Source organism: Fringilla coelebs (genome assembly GCF_963513975.1).
Source record: "Fringilla coelebs genome assembly, chromosome: 1".
NCBI classification, from domain to species: Eukaryota; Metazoa; Chordata; class Aves; order Passeriformes; family Fringillidae; genus Fringilla; species Fringilla coelebs.
In genome coordinates this window covers 108,576,184-108,601,913 of record NC_140028.1, presented here as the reverse complement: position 1 = coordinate 108,601,913, position 25,730 = coordinate 108,576,184, and the positions used below count along the sequence as shown (strand labels likewise).

The 25,730-nt window shown below is 40.5% G+C and overlaps 1 protein-coding gene across 4 annotated transcripts in view; it reads right to left on the bottom strand.

Moving 5' to 3' along the window:
- Positions 1-5,037: 5,037 nt before the first annotated feature.
- TRAK1 (trafficking kinesin protein 1) overlaps positions 5,038-25,730 on the bottom strand; it is a 126,434-nt gene continuing 105,741 nt past the window's right edge. For 2 of the 4 annotated variants that reach the window (XM_084215475.1, XM_084215473.1), the window contains exons 14-17: positions 25,119-25,435; positions 20,592-20,921; positions 11,878-11,980; positions 5,038-7,948 (exon numbers count right to left, since the gene is read on the bottom strand). In XM_084215475.1, coding sequence (XP_084071601.1) covers positions 7,150-7,948; positions 11,878-11,980; positions 20,592-20,921; positions 25,119-25,435 — 1,549 coding nt within the window. In that variant the 3' untranslated portion in view covers positions 5,038-7,149. Of the gene's footprint in view, positions 7,949-10,503; positions 10,592-11,877; positions 11,981-20,591; positions 20,922-25,118; positions 25,436-25,730 lie in introns of all 4 variants that reach the window. The other 2 variants (XM_084215476.1, XM_084215474.1) reach the window with 2 other exon arrangements.

Genomic DNA, 25,730 nt, shown 5'->3' with positions numbered 1-25,730 from the left:
TAAATATATTCCATGGGTTGAATAGTCAGATTATCTATTTTTCAGAGGAATCTTGTGTCAATCTCAAAAGCTTTGAACTCTAGGGAACTTGTCTAAATATAAACACAGCAGCAAAATACTGCCAGAAAAGACCAGCTATTTTCATGGTGACCTTGTTTGCAAAGGACTGAGTTTTACACTGAGCCCACATCTTTCCAGTGAACAGCCACCAGTGCTAAAACAGTGAAAAAGAGGGATGACACCAACATGCTTCATCGTCCTGGCTTATTTGTTTTATGTTGTGAATTCAATGTGAAAGTTCTTCTGATGGCTGCAAATCACAGAATAAACAGAGCATTCCCTGCTCTATGGTGAGCTAAGCATTCATTGGGAGGGGGTGAAGACAGCTTCCTAAGCAGAGCAGAAGGTGATCCTGAGAGGGAGCGGTGTTGGAGCAGTCACAGCATCCTCACAGGAAAGAGGTGCCTCCCAAGTACCGCAGGGGCTGAGCTGGCCATTGCCCACCGGTGTGGAGAGAAGGAGGGAGGTTCTGCCCAGCTCTTGCCTGGCTCAGGGCAGGGCAGGGGACCCCGAGTTCAGAGCTGGGCAGTGATCCCAGATTGTGCAAAGCCAGCACCCTGCAGTTGCTGCAGTCATTCCCTTCTGCCCATGGGCAGGCTGCAAAAAAAGTGTTTTACCTGCATGCTCCTCTTCCATCACAGGTGACCAACCTCTCTGCAGCTCCTGGGTCTCCTTCAGAAGCTGGATCTCACATCTGAGGAATGCCCTAAATTGTAAAGGAGGCGATTTTCACATTGCATAATTCACAGTGTTTCTCCCAGACGTACGCACTAGTACAAAAAGGAATATATTTGTCACACGTGGGAAAGCAGGTGCTTGCCAAAGGAAAGAAGCAGCAATTTCTACAGCACTTGATAGGCAAACACAAAGTGTAGAAAACAATACATAGAAAATACTTGCACTAAACCAAATTCTTCTAAAACCAATATTGGGAAACAAACCAAAATAGTTGTGCCAAGGGCTGAGCACAAAAACACTTCGAGGAGCTGCTCCCAGCAGCAGCTGGGAGAGCAAACAGCACCGCAGAATCTGCAGTAAAAGGAAGAATTCAGCTAACAGTGACAGAGATTTTACACCTTTTTTTTCCTCTTTTTTTTTGTGCATCTCATACAGAAAATATGGAAATTCTTTTCTGTGTTTTTTCCCCTCAAGCTCCTCCCAGTCAACCAGTTTCCAAGCCACCTAGCCTAGCTTTTTTAGGTTCCTTTCCAAGCATAATGAGTCCTAAATCACCTGAATTCTCTCATTGGTTTTGGTTATTGCTCACATCAAAATAGTGCAAAGTGCCCATTTTTTCCAAAACTTTCAAACAAGAGATTAAAATCAATTTGCCTATTTTTTTTAAATTCAGGAAAATACAAATCAATCTAAAAATTTATTTATTTATACATTGGTCACCAAAGGGATGTTTCTTTAAAAGTAACTTGAGAGAAAACTCAGTTTCTGCTTTGCTGTCTTTTAAATTAATGTCAGGAACATTCAAGAAATATTTTTAAGTGTTCCCATTCCTGGCTTAAATTGATGAAGGATATAACATTGTAATATATTGCAGGGGGGCTGGGAGTGGGTGATGTTACAAATCAAGCCTTACTACTGCAGAATGTTATCATTAGGAAAAAACACCAAACGTTTCCTTTCTTCTCATTTGTTTCATTTCTTACAGGCAGATGGATGGAGAGACAAATCCGTTCTTTCCCATTCCTCTCTTCTGAAGGGCTCTGAAGATGAAAGTGCACAGCCCTCAGTGCAGTCAGGTGATGGGTTTGGCAGCTTCTACATATCACTCCTCCAGGACAGGGCTGTCTTTGCCTGATACACAAAAATGGTTTCAGAACCTGACTGACACGAGTGAGGGTCAAGAATAAAGAATTACAGAGGCAATTGCAGTAGTTATGAAGAGGGACTGTGACTCTGGGACTCTGTGCTGTTCCATGAGGCAGGGGGAGCTGGCTGTTAGCAGCTGGCTATTAGCAGCTCAGCAACATAATCCTCGTTGTCATAAAAATGTCCATCTCCTGCTCCTCTGGGAACAGAAGAAATTCCCCAGATGGGAAAGGGCTGTAAAGGCTGCTGAGACACCATTCAGCTGCCAGGTGACCTGGAGGCGCTAATTTGAGCTAAACAGGGGAGCCAGCAAACCTGGGAAAGTCATGCAGCCCTGGTAGCTGCAACCCTACCTTAGTGGCATTAGTGAAAGCCACTCTCCAGCTGCCCTGTTTTACCCAAGGAAATCAGCAGCCTTAGGAATGGAGGCTCTGCAGCTGGGTAGGAGCCCCTTGCATCCAGCAAAGGCTTTGGGCCAAGAAGTGCCCCACAGATTCCAGCACACACAGCAGTGCATTGACATAACCTCCTGGTGCTGCCTGGGATGTGAGATTTCTGGTACTGCCAACTCTCTTGACACTTAATTTAGCTTTATCCAAATTTATCTTTATGAAAGCATGTGCATAGGGGCTAAATTTAAACTGGCAAAATAGCAAATCAATACCTTTTTGTGTTTAATTGAAGTTTATATTCTCCATGAGCTTGATTCAGTTAGTTCTGTTCCAGCTTTATTAACTTTATTTCAAAACAGTGCTGGGCAAATCTCCATTAATGGAGCAGCTTGCTGCAAACTCCACATAAATTATTTGGGAAAATCTTGTGATTCTTCTTTTGCAGAGCTGTGAAAAGGGTGCTAACAGCAAGTGCCCCTTGTGGGAATGAAGGGAAACCCAGGCAAGAGAGAGGGAGCACCCCTGCCTGGGGAGGGGGCAGCTCTCCCTGGGAGCTGGGGCAGCGTGTGAGGGAAACCTCAGCTGCACCGGTGCACCTGATCCTTAGCAGTCTCGTGTCCCCTGGTATTCCATACGGGAACATGTGTGGATCCTGCTCTCCTTTCCCTGGCTTTGATGCATCCCCAGCTGCTCCATCCTTGCTGCGCGTGGGCTGGCGACACGCCCCAGCCAGATGTTCCCAGCTGCAGCACAGCTGTGCACATTTCAGCAAGCCTGACAGCAGACCAGGCACTCCCCTCTCCAAGGCCTGAGCAGAGGAATTTGCAAGTCAAACAAGATGAACGTTTCAATGTCCCAGCAGAGCAGCGAAAGGCTTCTCTGTGTGTTCAATTTTTGTATCCCTAAGTTCATTAAAATTCCCCGAAAGAAAGAAAAAAATTGTGTGCTGTGGGCTTGTTAAAGCTCCAATCATTTCTAAGTACCTGTGTCAATTGAACAGCAATTGGATTCAGCACAGCTTGAAACCTATTTCAGCAGGACAAAGATCTCTGTCATCTTTTAAACACAAACATTACTGGCTCCTCAAGTGTATGCAGTTCTCACATGAAAGCCCACTGCCTACATTATAGCCAGGGACATTGCTTAGCACCAGTAACTTTCAGGCCTTTTATTTTCCTTGGCATTCCGTGGTTCAATTGGCTTGTTAAGTGAATTAAAGCAGGTGTGAGCAGCACCCAGTGAGATGTGGTAGCACAGCTGAACGAGGCTAATTCTTCACTGTGAATACAAGCCACAGGCAGCAGCTGCTGTCTGTACCAAAGGAAGGCAGGACACATCTCACTGGCATTGCTGGACTTTCCAATTCAGTGCAGAGAGCTGCCAGTAAATGTGTTCAGGGAGCTGGGAGGAACTCTTAAATCTCTGTGCACAATAGCAGTACGTTGTAGGGCCATCCAATGCTTAGGATACATGTAAAAGGAAGAGAAGAAGTCTCAAAAGGCATTTTTAGCCAGTCTTGGCTCTCTAAAGAACATCCTATCTTTCAGGATCCATCTACAGCCCAGTCTTAGACACAATCCTCAGCACCTCATCTTCTTCTCCCCTCCAACCCAGCTTTCATAGGATTACCAGAAGCGAAGATGGACCCAGAAAAGTTTCTGAGATACTGGACTATTGCCAGGATGGAGGACAGTTTCAACACTCACTCTTCTGTGCATCTCAGAACCAGCTCTCACCTTCCCCAGTTTGGCACTTGCTTAACTCCTCCTGTTCCCAGGCTAGGAGGGCTGGATGCACAGTGCTTCTCCTCCCTGGATCCCTCCTGCTAACCATTAACTTTCTGACCAGGAGCTGCCCTCAGGCTCAGAGCTGTGCAGAGAGGAAGGATGAGTGTCTGTACTCACTGACACTCCCTGGCTGTGCCCCTGGCATCAGCCTTTCTCACAGCTGGCACAGGGCTCTGCATCACACTAATGCAAGCCCTAGTGTGCATGACTGAGTTTATTTTGGCATGAGTCTATTTTGGCATTACTGCTGTCCCATTTTCTCTCTGTAGCAAGTATGTGATATAAATGCTATTATTTCCCTCTCCACCTCATACACACATGCACATCCTTCTCCTCAATGAGGCTGTCTAATCTTTCTATGAATTACTGCCGGATTATTCCCTCCTCCAGGGAGCTTTTTCCATTATTTAGCTTTCACCATGTGTGCAGGTGTTTTGAGCTCCTCACTACCTGATGTTTCATCACTGTAATGTTCCCTCTCTCAGTAACAAAGATATTGGCTAACAGCAGACCTCACTCCTGTCTCTTTTGAAAAACACAGGATATTTCCTCCTTATTCTCTACATTCATGTTTTGCTACTACAGGTTTTGCACTGTATTAGGCAGGAGAGTACAAACTCCTCTCCTCCTCAAAATACCATACAACATCCAATTCTGCATTCTCACAATTCAAATTAAAAAATCAAAAGGTACATTTGCTTCTCTTCTTTATTTTGACTCAAGTTTCACTGATTTCAGCAAACTTAAAATCTGAAAACTTTCCAACCAGTTCTGTGTCTAAGAATTTTAACAAATCAAACGATGGCCTCTTATTTTGCTTTAACTAAGAGATAAGAGCAAGGGATAAAGGTGGAAGATTTATCACCTTAAAAGAACAGGAAAAAGTTGAATAACACACAACAATGCAACTTTTCTGTCATTTTATTAATATTAGTGAAGAAAAAATTAAATTCCATCATTCTGATGTGTTACAATTGCTTTCTCTGGTGGGTGGACAGCTCCTACAGCTTATTTAAAGGCTAAATAATATTCCCAATTGCATGATTACCTTCTACACTTTAAGTTCTCTTATGGTATTGCTTTCTTCCTCTGGGTATATAAAATGGTCCATTAAGTCCATGACTTTTTTTCAGAATCAACTGTTATTCTATCTACTGGTTTAAGATACATTCAAATAAAAAGATGCTTAAATTTACTTGCAATAAGTGCACACATACAACAGCAAACAGAGCTGATGGCATTTTACTAAAACATTGTAAGTTCATAGAATAAATAGAAGTCTTCAAACACATGCTGTAACTGACCGATGTGTTTTTTTTTCTTTCTCAAAAAATATCCTTAGTGTCCATAGCACTACTGCAATAACTACTTCATTCAGAAAGAAACAAACCACCCACCTATCTCTCATCACAAAGACTAAAAGACAGTTTCATTTATACAAGAAATTATCAGTGCTAATAATTTAGTAACAGTCTGGTACAAATGGCAATTCACGGCAATTACGTGTAGTGTGACAATGGTAACAAACGGGGAGCTTGATTTTAGATGCCACAAGAAGTGCAAGGAAAAGGAAGTGGATGCTAAACCCTCCCTGCTTTGCTCCTCTCCTTCCCCTCTTCCAAAAAGTAATTATGTCTGAGCTCCGCTCTAGAAACAAGCTCCCTCCAGTCTGTTCCGGTTCCAAGGTATTTCAACCCTTTCTACAAGCACCCAGCAGAATGTTGGGAGAAACAGAGAAAAAATTGCAATATAATTAGGATTGCCTGGCAACTAAAGGTTGCGTGAGGTCTTATGTTTCCTTTCTGAAAAAGCAGGGGGTTATATGTTTGTATTGCAGGAATTTTCCTCATTTTAAAAACACTGTGAAAATAAAGCATTTCCCCTACTTTTACCTAGGCTAGGGTCTGACTTTAGATGAAGATTTCTCTGAAAAAAATAAACCAGAAAATGGGTGGAGAATATTCTCACCCTGCTTACAAGGCCACAGTCTCTGACATGCACAAAACACGAAGATCACCACGAGGGCTGCAAGCTGCTCTTTCCCGCCTGTACCATTCCGTTACTAAATGTTTTCTGTGGTTCTCTGCTGAGGTTCAAGGACTCACCTTTTCCTAACACTGGTTTTGCTACATGTTCTTTTATAACATTCTTATCTGTCGATCTGTTCTGCAGCTGGGACTTCTAGGAAGTCACTGCCATGTTTACCTCGTGAGTTGTGAAAACTGTTTTCTTTGGGCGCACTGACAAAGCAGGTTTCAGTGGCAGCAACACATAGTAAAGCACCTTCCCTTCCACAATCCAGTGCAGCATTGAAGAACAAAACAAAACAGAACAAAAGAACAACAAAGAAAGAAGTTGCACAAAGTGTAGGTGTGCCAAAGGAAACAGCCGTGGTAGGAATACGTCAATATCCCAGGTACCCAGTAGGCCTGCTGACCTCAACACAGTATTAGTTCAAGTTTATAAATCCTGGGCAGGAGGCAAATGCAAAACAGGAAAAAAAAAAAAAAAAGGTTTCATCCATTCAGGCATAATAGCCAGGCACTCCAATAACTCAGCTCAACTCATCTACAGAGGCAAAATTAAAACTACCATATGTTAAACTGAGTGCTTTTTTCAGTACTTAACGAAGCACAAATGCTCCCATGCTTCAAGTGATGTAATGAGAGTTCTCACATAACACATTCAATAGCTTCCCATGCACCTTTGACTCAAGTTAGGCTAGCTACAGAATTCACGTTTTTCTAGTCAAGTTATTTTTTGTTGGTTTTGCTCTTTCGCTTTTTTTCAGTGCATCTTAAAAAAAAAAAAACCTTTTCAAAAGGTTAGCAAGTTAACCTTAATACAGCAATCATAACATAGAGCCTTTTGCACTCGATTGAACAGTAAAATAATCCAATTAGTTACAATAGATCTGGTACATATTTACACATTTTATACAAAGTTTACACATTTCTCCCATTAGGCACAAAGTTGATTTGTCAAACTCAAGAGGCAATGAAGAGGTGGTGGGGAAAGGAAAAGGAGATTGGAGAAAGAATCCGAGTATTTTCATTTAAAAAGACTAGCTGTAAAAATAAAGTCCTTCATCGTAAGCTAGTTTGCTTGGGGAGCTTGGTTCCCATGAGGATCCCCGAAGTGAGGGACGTTGGGCCTTTCATCTGCATGCTGGAACCCACCATGGTGGGGAAGCTCCGATTCCTTCGGATGCCAGTGTTCAGCTGGATGCCCCCAATGGCACTGGTCACGGCAGGGCAGCCCAAGGGGAGGCCGTCAGGTGCCAGGCCTCCAGGAACAAGGGCCCTCACTGGTCCCTGTGCCCCACAGAGAAGAGGTCCCTGGTCATCAGTTAAAGGAGCAGCTGACGTTTGCCCTGAACTCACAACTTTGGCAATACCAAACCTTCTGACTTTGTCCACGAGATTAAGGTTGGAAACAGACACGTCAGTTTGGCTCTCACTGTTCCTGATGTTCTTTTTATTCCTCACCTCCTTCAAGATTGAACTAGCAGGCTTCGAAGCCAAGAAGTTGTCATAAGGTGGGCTGGTGCACTTGAACTCAAAAGATGGAGGGGAAGAAGAAGGTGTCTGCATGGGTGAGTTTGGTGGAGTGGAAGGAATGATTGCCATTTTCGGGGAGTACGTGTTCAGCAGGGTGCTCCTGCTGGCTCTGTCCCAGCTCTGTGGATTGTACACTGCTGCTGAGATGCCCCTTTCCTTCAGCAGCCACACCAGCCCCAGGGACGTGCTCATCGTTGTCGTGGATTCACGGAGGTTGGTGAAGGATTCGGCCAAACTCAGACGCCGAGGAGTGCAGGGAGTAGCCACCGGGGTGCCTTTCAGATTGCTAATGCTGCCACAAGCTGGAGTAGGTGCTGCGTTAAGGCTGAAAGCAAAGGAGCACTCAAATTATTCTCTCCACTAGAATTTATTCCAGGCAAGATTTTTAACCTTGAGCAGGGCCTTTTATCCATTTGGAGAGTGAACAGGACACTGACAGTTCCCAGCCCCCCACAAATGTGATTGCAAGTGCAACACCATCAGATCTCACAAGACACATCTCCACTTTGCACATTTGCCCAGTCTCACAGGATTAATGCCACTGCCAACACTCAGCACCACATTTCTCCTGATAAACTATTTACAGGTTTGTGATCAACACCTTCACTTTTTCTTCCTGATCGACTGGCTGTCACAACTCCCACTTGCTCCTAAGAGACAAGGAAATGCGGGACACTGGACCAATGGTATAAGCAAGACATCTTCGTTTTTGTGTCACTTCCGAGCACACAGAACTGAAAACTCATTCACTAAGGCATGGTGTACTTAGTTATTCCAGAAACAAGGCATGTGGGATACCTATGACACTCCAAATTCACGTCTGTTTGAGAGAATCCCAAGAGCTCCATGCACCTTCAGAAAAAAAAAAAATTCCTACTTTTTCTAACCACAGGCATATTATGGTTTTTGCCACAAGTACACACACACAAATAAAAAAAAAATTTAAAAAATAATTCCACAGTAATATCTCCTAAGCATGGGTTCATCCCCTCTAATGGCATTTAAAGAGTCTTGAGCAATGCAATGCTTGATGCTAACAAAGGATTCACTGACGTGACCTCACCACTTTCCTTCAAAGAAGGAAATCCACTCCCTCACCTTGCCAGGTTAGCAAGTAGAAGACACTCAGCAAAGAGTCAGACAGAAAGTAAAGCAGTGCAAGACAGTGGGAAAACTAAGCAGCTGGGAGGGGAAGGAACAGGGGACAGAGTGGGATCTTCCCTTTTCAGCAGAGCCACGCTGAAATTGGATTGGCTTCGCTATTATGAGCAACTTTAACTTAAGTGGGGTTCTCTGCACCAAGAAAAGCATTTCAAAGAGCCACTTTGAGATAATCTGGTTGGATTTCCAAGAGAAGACTCCGGCCAATGACTAAATTACATCATTTTTGCCCATATGAACAAAAGGGGCTGAGATGGTGACTTGGCTGGAATTTTCAGTCTCATTTCACCTTACATTAATGAGCTCTGTGTAGCCAACACTATTGTGCATATCAGGTTAGACACCCTGGAATGCCTTGAGGTGCAGCTTCTGATGAGCTTAGAACATCATCTAGATCCATGGTTTACAGTGAGCAGGTGAATTCACATAACACTGGAAACTCTAGTCCCTTGGTCCCTTTAAGGCACTTCTTAATTAAGAAAATATTAGCCTGATGCTATGAAATGTCAAGTCATGTCTTCTTTCCAAGATAGAAATAGATATGATAGAGTATGATAAAATAGAATCTGACCAACATAATCTCTAACAATGATTTGGAACTGTATCAACCTTCACCATAAACAAGTGAAACTGAGGAAGTTGAACTCCAGTTGCAATTCAGCAAAAAGAATCCCTTCTGGTATCCTGTAGTGAAACACTTATTTGAGAAAACTGGCAGATGTAATTAGATATGCAGCCTTGCTAAGTGGCTCCGGACTCGGTCTCCTTGCACCCCCGTGTGTGCTGTGGCTGCCAGTGCAGGTGGCAGATGTTCCAAGGCACATCCCGATGTCCTGTCCTCTGCCTGGGCTGAGGCAGGGAGAAGGATCTCTCCCAGCACAGCTAAGGAGGCCACGCACACCCACTGCAGCTGCACACCCACTCTGAAGGCAAGGCTGAGTGCAAAGAAGTTAATTCACAATTTTTCTCTTAAGCACTGATTGAAGCTGGACCCTCACAGTTCTGATTCCAGTGGAACTAAAAAGCAGTGACAGACACCGTCGTGCATCTCCTATACAGCTAAATACAGAATACAGAAGTCTTGAAAAGCATGAGGGAGAGAAAAGAAAGTTACTGCATGAACTTTCTACAAGGTATGACCATATACATGTCAGAAATCCAGACATATGGTGCTAATTACCAGGCTTCCAAGATACCCTAGTCACAAGATGAAAATTATAGCATTACAATAGCTTAGAGAGCTTCACTCTTTCCAGATACAGATTTCAGTTGCACAGACATGTAGATTAGTATTTTTTGTAATTTTTCAGCCCAGTTATACACTACAGTGCAAATAAAAAAACAAGCCATCCCTGCAAGAAAGCAGTTTTTTTCCATTTGATCATTTTGGCATTGCTTTAACTGGGAAATATTTTTCCCATCAAACTGACCAACACCGCAGGGCGTCCTGGACACCATTGCAGAATCAGACTCAAAGTGGCCTCAGCAGCTCAGCCCAGTGATGGTCTCAGAGTTAGACTGAGAAGGGAAACAAATAAAGGAGCATTTCATTTAGCTGAATGAAATTTAGTCAGGTTAGAGCAACACCTGGGGTAGCACAGGTTAAAATGCAACCAGGTAGGTAAATGCCAAACCTCTTGGGGTTAGCTGGTGCCACACACACTAGCATTCCTTGTACATGACCCTGCCAACACAGATGCTGCTGGCAGTGCTGCTCACCCCCGACCACGCTGGGTCACAGTGTCTGCCCTATACCTCCTCTCATCACAACGAGACATAACGCAGTTTCTCGTCCTCCTCACAAGACCTGTGAAGAATCATTTACAGCTGGTAAGGAGAAGCTCCTTAAACATCTGCTGAAAACATAATTTTGTTTATTTTGCTCTTTGTTCTCCTGAATGAATGATGAACTTCCATTTAATTAAGGCAGCTGAAAATTCACTGAATTTAGCTGTCTTTTCTGACTGATTTGTTAGATGTAGTACCCAAAGAGTTTATTATGATCATAACTGACAGCAATTCAACAAAAACAAGAAAATTAAAATAGAACTGCAGCCATGTAAAAGGAACTCTTCAGTAATTGTGCTGAAGCGAAAGACAGAAAAGAGTAAAGAAGAACCAGCCAGGCCACTAATCACTAACTTAGTTCAGAAAGTGAAGCAAAAAAGTTACAATTAAACATCATATATTTCCTTTCCACCTAACAGGTTTTCATATTCAGTACCCTTATTTTCCATGCCCTTCAAAGGCAGTCAGTGCCTATCCCAGATCCAAACAAGTGTAGGCACAACACCTCTGCACGGGGACCTACACAGTGGTACACTCCCACAGAGGAGCTGGAAGGGGCACAGAAAGCAATGAGACATTGTCCTTATAAACAGAAAAGAACATTCTGTAAATCCTGATTTGCAATGGGAGGAAAGCTTCCTCTTTAGGTATGAAATTCATACCACCCACCTCTGGTTCTCAGATCTTCACCTTCCATAAGGCCACAGAACCGCCTTCTGTGGGCATGCAGTGTCTACGCTGCCAATTGCTAATGCATCACCAGCTTGTTACTTTCAGTCTGGCAACCATGAATTCATTTCCAACAATTACACCATGAAAAAAGTAGATATCTCCCTGTTACCAATTAAGGCATATGTCCTCCTCCACTCCTCACATAGTTCCTGGATTTCTTAACCTGTACATCCCTTTTTTTTTTCTGAGAGGAAATATTTAGACTTCCTCCCTGGAAAAACCTCTCATCTTTTTTGGTAAGAGATTGCATTCTGTGCATTCACATATGACGACTACAACTAGTCTAAGATGAGGAGTAGCCCAGTTTGGATATCAGAAGCCAATATAGTATGTCTGATCCTGCAATATCTTTACCAGAGACAACAAAATTTAAGAAACTTTGATTGGCTTTTTAAAACATCACACATGCCTCCCAAATTCAGGCTGCAGTAACTTAGAACAGGAGAAATAATTGGTGGGTGTGTAGTAATTCACCACCACAGTCAATGCCTATGCTTATGCTATTATTTTGCATTTGCTTAGAGGGGAAACTCTGAGAGAGCTGAAGGCTTTGTCATCATGGGAATCCCTTACCTTGGTGTGACTCGTGTGAGTTCATCGGAGGGGTGCAGAATGCGGCAGGTGGTGAAGGTGAAGGTGGAGTTGGTTTGTGACATGCACTTCCCAGGATGAGGTACTAAATTAAAAAAAAGCAAATTCTTTGCATTTTACACAGAAAAGGGGAAAACCAAACTTCTGTGTGCTGATAAGACAGATGCAAAAAGTGATGAGGCACCTTGATGGGATCAATGCAAGAAAAGTGAAATGGCCAAGTACTACAATGTTAAACAGACACTTGTTATCCAAAAGAAACACCTCTAGGACTCCAAGGCCAGTGCTAAAAAGGTCTGCTGAAACTTGCCCATGATCACAAACACTGCAGATTAAGTCTTGTTTAAACCAAATTTAGGCCAGGCAGTGCTTGAAATGCTAGTCCTTATCTAAACTAGCAACTTGCATCAGTGGGAAATTACAAGCAAAATTTTCTAGTACCAGCTCAGGAGTGCCAGGATTTTCTAAATGCTTATGCCTTTCAGCTTTTAGATTGATCCACAAAAAGGTATCCCCATTACTTCTCAGTAATGGATCCATCTGGCTAATGCTACAGAAATACAGATTGTTGGGATGCGGAGGGAAAGGACACACATTAATTGCTGTTTCTCTGACTTTTCATATTCACAATATGGAAAGTGATAGTTTTTTGGATCCACTACTGTACATCTGTGACATTTCTCTTGTGCGTGTGATTAGGTTCTTTAAATTTGTGTGTCCTCAGCTGCATAGTATAGCAGTTTTTGAATATTGTACACAGTGTAGTAAGCAAATTTCCTAACAAATGTGGCTGTAAAACTGCCACTCTGGTGATAGATCAGTGATTTGGGAAAGAAGCAATACAGCTTAGTTTTAAAAATGAAGTACTTAGGCCATCTTCTTCCTTCTTAGTAGAAATATTTCTGTGGCTGTGTTAACCTGCTATATAATGCAGCTGCGGGCACTGCAAAATAACTATAGAATTTAAGAGCCATGCATCTGAAAAGCTGGTTGAAAAACACCCAGAGTCAAATATAACATCAAAGATATCATGATTGCATAGGTTCTCTTACTTAGTAACCTAACTTAGCAGTGGTCAAAAGACATGCACAATAAAAACCATGTGCACCTCCCTCCCCGCCGGCCCTACCCGACCCTCTGAGCCATTCCCTGATTAAGCCACATTTTAATACCACAGTACACAACTATTCAACACATTGCAAAAGACAGACAGATCGACCAGCTGGACCAGACACCATTCTGAACTCCCAGAGCAGCTCAGCAGAAGCAAGGCAAGTCTTAATTGTGGCTGTGTTCCCTTTTCCACATATAAAGTATCACAGCTCCAAAACAGTGTGTGTGGTTAGGTAGCCCTTTAAGAACACAGATAAGCAGTGTGGGAAGGGTAGAGCATGGGCAGTGTGAACAGTGGAAGCAGAAGTGGCTGAGCATACAGTGTGAGGTAACTTCTGTCAGCGCTGGAATGTACGGCTGTACATTAGAGGAGGATATTTCTGAGGACCCACTGGAGTGTCATGTTAACACACTCAAATGTTAGCACAGCATAACATAACAACAAGCTCTACTTCACCTCCAGAGATGGTAATTATGATGCTTCAGGAATCCAGTTGCTTTAGAGATTAGTGTGAGCACTACAAAAGCTATTACAAGGGAGCACAGCCTAGCAATCATGATTCTCTCCATATTGTAGAGAGTTATAAGAAAATCTGGAGAAAGAACTCAAATAACTGGACATGAAAAAATTGGTTATTTAGAGTGACACAGGACTTTAACATAAATCAATTAGAAACAAAGCAATTATCCCTGGATGATGAATAGAGAACAGAATAAAGCAATGCTGGTTTAAGATTGCAAGCTCAACCCAAAGCACATAGCTGTAATACAATCAGTGCATTTCCCCCATTTTTAATATCCACTGGGCATCCCCTCAGATTGGAGACAGGCACATTGAAGAAACATAGCTGCATTAGCAAAAGCAAGACTCATTGCTATTAATGAGTCAAAGATAGGAGAAGGCTGCTAAAAGTAGAGAAATCACTAGCTCTAATCAGAGGAAACAAACTGAAGTGATTAAAAAAATCTATCAATTTCCAAAGATGTATTTCACCCTTCAAATACCACTAAGAAAGTCCTGTACCAGCTTCATCCTTCATCAGTCAACAATGGGTTGTATCATATTGCTGTAGCATTTTCCATCCTTTGGACACAGTAAAAAGAGTGAGATCCTGTTGCTGTAAATGAACAAAGTTTATCAAATAGAAACAAAATTATTAATTTCTAACTTAGTAATTTTACATAGGAATGGTCACCTCCTGAGATGGTATAAGTTCATGAGGAAGTAATACATTTTTCTAATAAGAAAGACTATCTTCACATTTACATATGTCAAAGTATTCTCTTGAATATAAACATCTGCTGCATGTAACTGTCTGAAACCAAATGTTTTACTTATACCCTCTTTTCCAAAGTAGTCGTAGTTTAACAACAAGGCTTCATACCTATATGAAAAAGAATCTGTGCATAATTCAGTGCTTAACAAAATTTACAGAAACATCATGTAATTTCATCCATCAAGAACCCGCTGCAAACTGTTAGTGCATTTCTCCCGTAAATTAAAATTAAATCCAAACCTAAGATTTCTGCTGTATCATGTTTTAGCACTCAGGAATTAATGATTCTTCACCTTATTAAGTTTTCTCAAAAAATTCACAGACATTATGGAAAAATGCAAACCATCATAGCTGAAAGGGACTCTTCTGTAAGTATAAACACTATTGTAAAAACACCTTTTAAAATACTGAGGAAAAAAAAAGGGCAAGTTCCAGTCAAACTGAGTGCAGAGAGCTCCATCTTCTGGTAGAACAAGCAGGACTTTCCTCACCAAGCACAAAAGTGATTTTTACATCTTTCAGAGCTTTCTCAGATCCAGCTGCAGGACTCAGAGCCTGTGGGCTATTCTGCTAGGTGTAAACAGCAAAATATGTATGTTCACGACATGACCTTCTGCCCAGGGAACTCTCAAAAGGCCATTTTAACTAGATTTTCAACCAGCTTGTGCAGAGGAAGGTACAAAGTTACTGTAGGTAAACAAGTGGCCTGCCCCACCCACACGAAGGTGTCAAGACTAATTAGGTTTGAACACCATTAACTTTTGTACCATTGGATCAAAATTCAAATTTGTTGTTATGCTGAAATAACAGTGAGGAGGCAGAGAGCTCAAGGTGACCAATAAATCTTTGCATTTTATACAAACACCTATTCTGGCACATACAGATTTATTAGGAAATTCACTTCAAAAAGCTGGGAAATCTTTAGAGATGGTTTGATCCAGAATGGCACCAAGTTAATGCTTTAGTACAACAGTTGAAAAAGTTGCTCTACTCCATCATTTTTTTGGCATGTTTCAAGAAAAGGAGGGAACGTGGTTCCCTGCTATTTGAGCAGGGAACACACTGGAATTAGGGCATCTCTTTAGCACAGGCTGTGGAAACAATGACAATCAGACTGAGGCATCCTTAGAGCAACAGATGGTGTTTTAAAGCATTAGAATTTTATTGCTAAATAGAAAGTTCTGCCTGCTTTAAAAAAGGGTATCGAAGGACCAGTAGGAGACTTTTTTTTTCTGCTGTGTGATCATCTAGAATACAGGTTATGGACTTCACTTTTGCCAGTTTGTGCCACTAATTCCATTCTTAGGTGAGCTGAAATTACTGGCAGCTAGGTCACAAAACCCCACTAGGATCCATGAGACAAGACAGTGGCTTCATGCAGTGTCTAGTTTAGCAGAGTTCATCCCCTTCAGGTGGCTAAAGGTGAGAGCTCTGATATCCAGTGCTACCTGTACTGAAAATGCCTGGCTGACAGAATAGGGGGAATATAGATTAAGCTGGATCTGATGCCTGGGTGAACCACTACCACAAGAAGGAGATAAATGATAAAAACCTGTAAAATGTGAACATGGGTGGTGCTCTCCTAAAAGTGCAACCGTCAATACTCAAAACCTCCAGTAATTCATACATCTGCACCAGGAGCATGGCTTTTGTTATGTTTCTTATACAACAAAATTCTTTTCTGAATATCTGATTTTCCAAAATGTTCATTTATTTTGCCTTTGGAAACAGAAAGGGTGGAAAAACTGAACAAAGGCAGGTATTCTTTGGACGGGTGTTCTTCTGGCTGAGATCACTTTCTCAGATGTTTATGACCATTGAGCATAGATGTAAAAAGACTTCAAAGTGTTTAATATAGCTACAACATAAGTTTATGCAGGCTAGGATCCCGAAATTAAAATTCAAGCATTTTAACAGCATAGAAAGCAACTGCTGACATCTTTTCTTAAAAAAATAATTACTGTGAAAATATTCATGCCATTTGAAAATAAAATATATTTAAATATGCATCAATACCTTAGTTCTAAGAAGAGTTACAAAATTTATTGCTTCTCTGTACAATGATAACTTTTTAAAAGCATGTGTAGTAATGCTGCTCAAAACAAATCAAACATAATACATTCATTATGTGTTCTTGTGATTTTGGGCCTCAATTTGGAAAGCCCTCCATGTCATGGTTAAGGTCTAAGCATGAAGTACAAGAGTGCTGATCCCGTAGTGCTGTGCACATGTCTATTCAAAGCAATCAATCAGTGGAACTAACAAACGCAAGTACTGAAAGACCATTTTATGCACCCAATACTAGCACGCAATTAAGCAAACACTGCATCAAGTGTAGCCCTTCCAACTTCAAAATTCGAACATTCATAACATAATTAAGTGCTTTGAGCGGCTGGTGTTTCGTTTGTTCCTTTAAGGGAAACATGACAGCCAGCAAATTAAAAAACCACAACAAACCAAACAAAAAGCCAGCCCAAACGACCCCTCCCTCCAAAACAGATTCTGTACAATTTTATAATATACTAGTTTTTTTCACAGAACCAAAAAAAACCAAAAAAAACCCATATTGAGGTTACAAAAAATTTGTGCTGCAAAAATTACTTGTCCCGGATGATTTTAAGAACACAGTGTCCTGTAACTTCTCTACAATTCCACTTAGACTGAGAGTCTACACAAGTGATACACAAAACTCAACCTACTCCTGTGTATTAGGCTAGAACTGCAACTTTGGAATTTACAATCCTCCATAAAGTTAACTCCACTCACACACAGTATGTGGCTCCAACAGACTAACTGCAGACCATATGTCACATGTGTGCTAACTTCTCCTGAAATGTTCAGTGCCATAATTGGGATAGAATATGCATTTATGGTGAAGAAGCTGTTTTATAGATCAATGGGTACTACAGGTTTCAACATATGGCCAAGAAAACACAAGGAACATAACTTTTCCTTTTTTAGTCAGAATTATTTCTGACTCTAACTATCCCAAGGATAGAACATCTAGCACAATTGTTCTGAATACACTTGTTTTGGCTACAAGATATTTTTGGCACCAGCAGTGTTCACTCTCCTGAGCCGGGAAGCTAAGTAAGTGCTTGGGCTCATTTTGAGCAGCACTCTGCACACACAGAATGGCAAAATGAATAGTACTTGTAAGTACTGTAACAGAGAACAGTGCAAAAAAGGCAAGATACAAACCTCAGAGCATACAATCAACTGAAGCAGAAACCTGCCCAACAGACTAAGATGATCTACACCTGCTGGGAAGATCTTGTAGGCACTGTATTACTAAAGACTTTTAGGTCTGAGGCTAGAAGACCTGTAGGTCTAGACTGGCACACTTTATGGCCTGCCAACAGCACGTGTAAGAAGATACCTTCTGGCTTTTACAGACCTCTTCAATGAGATTTTTACACAATGGCGCTATCCTGGATTACAGGCAAAGGCACTATCGCTAGAGACTGTGTGCAAGTGTTTTCTTTCCTTCCCTTTTTATTTTACTTCCACATTCTCTAGCAAGAGTTAGTTCTGTAAGTTGCCAACTGGAAGCAATTCCCAACTGGAATCAGGCAAGCAATGATGTTGCAACCTTGTACTCATAAAGGGCTCATGATGAGGTGCCACATGTCCATACACACCCCTACCTGTCTTGCATTCCTACACAGAAATCTAGAAGAAAGAATGCTGAGGAGAAGCAATGAAAAGCAATGGCTGCAGAATATTTAAGTACAAAATAAATTCATAAGCTAAGCATGCACCTCCTTCTCCCAAAAGATACTCTTCAGTGGGCAGATTGTGGATCCTAAGTACTGCTCCATTAGTAAGTGCCTAGTCTGAAAAAATTCACAATCATCTCCTCCTTGTACAATGCCTAACAAATTGCTTCAACAAAAAGCAAACACAGTGTCTTTGCTCCATTTGAGCAACACAACCAATAATGATATAGTAGCTCGTGGGTACTTCTAAATCCTATGCAACAGGACAATTTGAAAGAAGGCAAAAGAATGGGAAATTTAAGTTTTCAGTGCACTTGTTCATTCTACACAAAGTTATTAATTTTGACCCATTTATTTCTGTAATGTATTAAAATGACTCAGCAAACAAATACAAGGTAAAATAAGATTGGTAGAGCAATTTCATTGATTTTATCTACTTTGTCAATTTATAAGGTGGGGAATTTGCTTAAAACCCCTGTCTAAATAGACTTTTCCCAGGAAAAGTCAGCAGTAACCAGTAAATAACCTGTTCATAAACAGTGACCTTTATTCAAATCAGAATGGAGACAGAAAATGGAAGGACATACTAGGCTTTCTTACCAGTTTGTAAACATGGAGCAGGCCTACTTTTATTGCTCCACTCGAAAGAAAGAATTCTTTCAAATTATTACTCAGAAATGTTAGACTAATTTGTTCTTTAAAAAAAACCCACAAGGAACTAAACTATATCCTTATCTATGTTTAGCCCATGGCAAAGACTCTTTTACTTTTTTGACATGTTCCTGTCTTGAACACTCTTACAGTTAAAAAATTCTTAAAAACGTAACCCAAGCAACATTTTTTTCCACATTTACTCTGCTCTGAGTTCATGAAGAACTGCTTGTTCCCTTCCTCTCTACAGCAACACATTCTAAAATTAATCACACATTTTGATGAATCTTTTATTCCCTAGATCCTAAAAATGCCAATTATTTCAGTCTTTGATTATTTCAGTCCATGTTTCTTATATCTCCAGCTTTTCTTGCTGTTGTTACTCAGATTCTTCAAAATTATAAAAACCTGGATAATATCCAAAACGGTACAAAACTGCCTGATGAAGCATTATTTATTTTCATATTAATATAAAAAATAATATAAACTTTCTTTCTGGGATCTCATAGAACAAGGACAACTTTTGGCAATGGAAAGGGAAGTTGAAGGGTTTGGATGTTGAAGCACTGGAACATGCTGCTCAGGGAAGGGCACTACTCTGGGAGGTATTTAAAAGATCTGTCGATACGGCATTTGGGGACATGGCTTAGTGGTGGACTTGGCAGTGCTGGGTTAATGCCTGAACTCAATGATCTTAGGTCTTTTCCAGCATTAATGATTCTATGTTTTGAAGTTTAACCTTAATACAACTGACTGTAGAAAGTAGCTTATATTCAATAGCTGAAAGCACAGAACTGCCCCTGCAGTGAGAGCTGAAGATACTCTGCATGTCATGATAATAACAGGAATATTATTTTTTAGCCCTGAGACAATCTAATCTTCCAAAGATCAGCCAAATATTAAATTATGATTTATCCCAGAGAAAGGAGAGGGAAGGAAGTGTCTTCATTTAAAGTAGTTATACAAACACAAGAAGTCTGGGGAAAAAAAAGGGAGTTCTGGCAATTTTCTGATTCTGGACTAAATATAATTCTTTACCAGAGGCAAATCTTAATGAAGACAATAGAGCTTATTAAAACAAAAACTCCCAAATCCCAAGAACAAGAGAGAAACCACACAAACTCAAAACACATCTATAGTCTTGAGAATCTGTAGTCTTGTGCAATAACAGACTGCTAGTGTCAGTTGAGAGTATCTAATAACTCATGCAGTACTGTGTCACTTAAAAATGCTTACATCTTAATACAGTGTAAATAGGAAGTACAGGGTTTAATGGTGTGGTGGAGAAAGAGTAAAGGAAATGTTATTAGTCACTGCATAAAAACATTCCCTTAATTCTTTATCTCAGAAGGACTTTAAAAACAGGTAACTGTATCTGAGGTAAGTGAATTAAACTTTCAGAATTTCTTTGGTGGTTTTCAAGGCACTCCATTCGTTTTAGCAAAGGCAATATGGAGGCACCTTTAGTGCACCAATCATTTAGTCTTTGTTCTTTTTCCCAAAGTACAAACATCTAAAACATGGCATCATCTCTTATGAACTGTCAGAAGAGTATCTGCACTTCAGCAATACAAAATATATGAAATCTGTACATTACAGACACTTAAGAGTGCGCACTAAATACACACACAAGTTGAATACATGCCACACAAATGTTTGTGAATGAACCACTTCCTTTTAGCAGCCTTCTCTTATCAAAATAGAGTAAAATATTGACCACAGATGCTGTTACTGAAAAACAAATTAAAGATTATCAAAGAAATGATTTTTGAGCCAATGTTAGAATGGTTACGTTCTAACCACTGCACGCACTATCGTGCAGATGCTACACACAAAGCAATATTATGGATGCTGTTCTGAAGAGACGTGAGAATGGCCCAGTAATCAAAATCCTGTAAAGATGTCAGTTTTACTGGACTTAATGAGTTTCCCTCACCAGACCCCTCATCATCGTCAGTCGCGGACTCCTGCATCTCCTCTGTGAAAGCCTGAGATTGGCGGGGGTTATTCTTGTTCTCTGAAACAGTCACTTGTGCTTGTGACCTCTCACCTGAGGTCTCTGTGTGCTGAACTGGCGTCGAGGTAGTTAGGCCCTTGTAAGAAATGTCACCTGTCTCATCTTCCTCAAAGTCATTAAGGCAGTACACTTCATCCAGGTCCAGGTCTAGGGTCCTGAAGCCCTTGGTGACAACCCCGGGCCTTGGGTCCAGGATCCCACCCAAGTGAGGCTGAGCCAGCTGCTGCCAGTGGTGCAAAGTGGCAGAACCTTGAAAGGGAACAGAAAGACAACCAAAACCAATTAGTAAGCAATCCAGGACCTAAAACACAAAGTTCCACTTAATTTATCCAGAAGACCAAAGGTTTGGGAGCTCCAAACCTTTAATGTTTCTGGGTTTAATGTGTCTAGGGAAACATGCTACAGCACAAAACTGCTTCATCTATGCTTCAGCATTTCCACACCAGTGTGTAATAAACTGATCACATCAGCACTTAGGCAAAGCCTGGTGGTGAGAAGCAGCACGCTTGTGCACATGCACATCCCCTCCCTCTAAATACCCTCATCCACTTCAATTCACAGGATTAAGCAGGAGTAGGAAGAATTTACATTGTAGCAGTTGGTCTGAGCACCATCACAGAAAGCTCTAAGAGGAACATATACCACATATTCCCACATTAGGTTCAAACTAAGACAAGTGCTGAAAACATGCCAGAATTTTCTGCCAGTGGCTAGCGGGAGGACAGCAGTCACACAGACTGCACAGCAATTTTAGCTTTGTACCATACATTAGAAAACCCCATCAACTTCAGGCACGTGTAAAGCAGATACACAGCTCTGAACTACACGTCAAGGCTAAATACCTGTGTGGGCCCTATGCTACAGGAATTCCACTACTACATAACTAAATGCTACTGTACCTGTAGCTTCATCCTTGGCAGAGAAATGTTTTGGAAAAGGATGTGCATTTTACAGAGAAGAGCATTCAATATTCAAGGTTTAATTGGAGACACTCAGAAACAGCAATGGATCAGGAAAAATTCATATATACACCGAGATGGACCCAGTGACATCAAGGGAGAATTTGATTCCTCAAGTAGCAATTAAACACTAGGGCTCGCATTTTCCTGTGTGCCCACCATCACTGTGTTGAAAAATGTGACTTAAAATCACACATGTCCTATGATACAAACAAAACATCCTTCTTTTCACCTCTGCCTGCAAATCAGAGCAGTTTTTGCAGTCTTATTCCTCTTCCCTCTCTGCAAAGCAGAATACCCACTCAATACCCACAACAAGCTGGCACACAAATGCCTCACTAATATTCAAAGTCCAAGAATATTCAATTCTTTACATGGTGTATGTAAAAGCTTAAACAACTGGAATAACTAGAGAAGGGGTGGGTCTCATATACATTTTCAATCTGAGAAAAATCCTATGGAATAAGAAAAATTGGCATTTCACATATTGCACTTGAGGAAGCTTACTGTAAATAGGAAGTAAACAGGGAAAACTCTTTCTGTAGAATGACTGGGAACAATGGGTGGCATTTTAATTGCATCTATCTCACTTTTTAACATCTGTAATTTTTTAGCTCAGAAGAAATGGATCTGCTAGATTACTTTGGCTAATGACCCTATCTAATTTTTTTTGCTTTTATTTAAATAAGTCTATAGGGATTAGAGAAAATTTGCACCCTCAAGGCACAAGAAGTAGAAACTATTACAACCCCAGAAGAGACATCCTTATAACTTGTATTTATTTCTCAGTTGTCACAAAGGCCAAGGTTTTTTTCCTTTTATGTAAAAGAAATACCCCAGAATGTGAAGAAGTGGCAGATATGTCAAGCCTTAACCTAGGGACAGAGGTTTCCTCTCAGTTTAGAACAAAGGAAAAAAAGTTTCTTTCTGTAATGCATGCAAACATAAAAAAGTTAATTAACTTCTACATGCTGGCTTCTGGAGATGTAATCTTTTTCACCTTAAAGCACACCAAAATTTATACTTAAACTCAGCAGAATACAAGCACTTCATTTTCAATATATATCTCATATTTTTCCATAGAAAATATATTTACAAAATATCTGCATTTTGAACTTTAACATTTCTATTGAAACTACAGAAATCAAAATGGCCTTAGCTCCATCACAAACAAGGTATACCTGAGCCTAATCTTGATCTCATAAAATGCATGCAAGGGAGATTTAATTTCCCATAGAGAAAATGAACAAGGGAATCCAACAATTGTAAATCCCCAATAAAAAGTAAAAAGAGAAAGCTGCAGAAGTCAAAAGAAGAGGGAAATACAACACTTCTTTGGTCTACATTCAGTCCCAAGTTCCTAGCAGATGGTTTTGTAAATGATCAGAAACAGTTGGCATGAGGGAATTACTGTGTAACAGTGGGACATGCCACTGAAGGAAGAAGGAATATAAGAACAAAATAAGTATATGAATGGAGTAAACTTTTTTCCTATATTTCTGGTATCTCTGCATGATTGCACGTAGGCTTTGAGGATAAGAGAAAGCTTAGAAATTCACAGTGTGTTGCCCCTACAATTGCAGTGAAGTGGGTGAAGACACAGTCAGTCCCAGTTTTTAGTTTTCCTACAGATAGTGCTATTTTGTGCTTATGACACAACGAGTCATAGGTGCATAGTTTAAAAAAAAAAACACAACCAAAACAAATCCCACTGGACTATAATTAAAACAAGTCACATCCAGCAATCCTCCTGTTTGATTAAAAGATAGCATATGTTGATTTTTAAAGGTGCAAAACAATTATTTCTTAATTCTTCTGCCACTTTTCCTGGGGGAATTTAAAAGATTACTTTAAAGGAGCAGAAGTCATTAAACTATAGTAAATTTATCATAGAACTAATTTTTTTTTCTGTTTTTTGACACGAGCACCCAAAACAGTAATAAAACCAAAGACACAACTACTTATAGCAGTCTGCAGGTACAGCAGACTGTTTTTCCCCAGTAGTCTGAAGGCGTCCATGAAGTTGAAAAAAAAACTAAGGCTCATGAAAAATATTCAGAAAATAAAGTAAGCTGAAATGAAAAACAAAATCATGAAGATATTTAGTTAATAAAAGTTAACAAACACAAAACTTATGAAACAGGCAGACACAAACATGCTACAAATAAGATCTAAAACCAAACATGGGAAGTACTTTAAGAGGTGCAATAATTTCAAGAGAGAAATGACTCAGTGAAAACATTGAACAAAACCAGGTGAAAAAAAAAACCCAGACAGATAGAAAGATGATAAAGACTTTAAGAGTTTATTGGAAGACAAAAGCAGATATAATGGGATGGTGACAGAAATCTATTACAGTGGTAGCAACTGGAAACTGAAACAAAGTGGGATCATCCTTTCCCTCATCTGGTACAAGAACTTTTATGACCATTTAAAAGCAGCCATGAAAACAAACTATTCAAATCTGCTCAACAGTATGGGTTTGTGTGCTATGGCTATAGTTTCATTTGAATAGGTTGATACAGTACATCACTTTCTTCAGGACATAAGAACGCTTATGTTTGCTTCTGAGTACGCATCATGCTATATGCTCCTTATAAATGAAATAAATTTGTTCTAAACAGGTGAAAAAAAAAAAAAGAACTTCTGCAATTAAAACACACACAATGCAATGTAATACAAGAGTTCTGTTAAAAGAAAAGAGAGAGAGAGAGAAGCCAAAGCTAAATGATGTTACCTAGTGTATCAGTGCAGTACTACAGGGAAACTTAGTTTGGTTCAAAACCTGAAGGAATTGACTCAGCTAACTTCCAGCTACAACCTGAAAGAACTGAAGAAAGCCAGGCATACTATACTACACTACATTTGCTTTAACAGCTTCGTTTAAACAGTCAATTGAAATGAACTTTGAAATACAGCTCTAGCCCTGACTACCATCTATCTCTATCTTGCCTTTTTCTGAGACAATGCATGAAGGAAATTTGACTTTAAAAATCCCCACCTATTTCACACATGAAACACAAAGCCATCATGAATCATGTGACCACTTAAACAACCCATTAAATCCAAAGATAATTTTGAATCACTGTAACAGTCTTATTAGACCAACTGGACAAACTAAAGTAGGTAACAGCCTTTCCAGACACTAATTTACAGAACTCTAGCTGTTTAGATTTCACAGACTTATCCACCTTCCTTTTCCAATTATGAAATGGTAACATTTAGGTCGGATGTAAAGCTGCACTGATTATGTGCACGTGTGGCCTGTAGTATTGATTTTACTGCTTTGGCTGGGATAGTTTTCTAACACTTTTAAGGCTTGTGGAAGAATATATTAGTTAGAAGATCTCAAACCAACAGCGTGGAGTACTGTCTCTAAAGTAAAAAGAATATGTATTGCAAAGATTTCCTGCTTTCTGGTGATGGATTAGGGACCACAAAGAGTCACTAATAACAACAGATAAAGGCCGAGGCCCTTTGTTATCACCTTCTAGTGGTTTCACAATCTGAAGCTTTTCTGGCAGGTAGGAGCGACTGCTGATAGACATTCCTGAATATCCAGTGAATTCTGAAAATCTGGAGTGAGTTCCCAGTGACATGATGCTCTCTGTGGGGGTAACGGAACCACTGTGGAGCTCTCCCTTTTCTGCCAGTTCCCGCAACTTCCTTTCCTGCTCCTCCTCAAAGAACTTGCGCTCCGAGAGGTAATTCTCCCGCCTGAGGGAGAGCCTGCGCAGGGCAGTCTCTAGGTCACTGGAGCCTGGAGTCCCTGGAGTCCCAGGCTTCTTCATCCTGTCTTCATTTCTAAAACATAAAGGGGGACACAGAAAAAGAATAAAATAAAAAAAAAGGTGGGAGGGAAAAAACCCACATTCTTAGAAATGTTTAAGACTTCCATATGACAGTTTTGAGACACTCACCAATACCTTTATCTACCAATACCTGTGTCTTGGAACAACTCGCTCCTCATCTGAAGAGCTCAAAGGCAAACACCAGCCTTCTGTTTCTCTTTCATAGTAAGAATTTTGAGTCCTGCCTGCAAACTCCTCATTGGAAACCTGCACTTTACTTAAAAGCTTCCTCCTACAAAGAGGTGAGA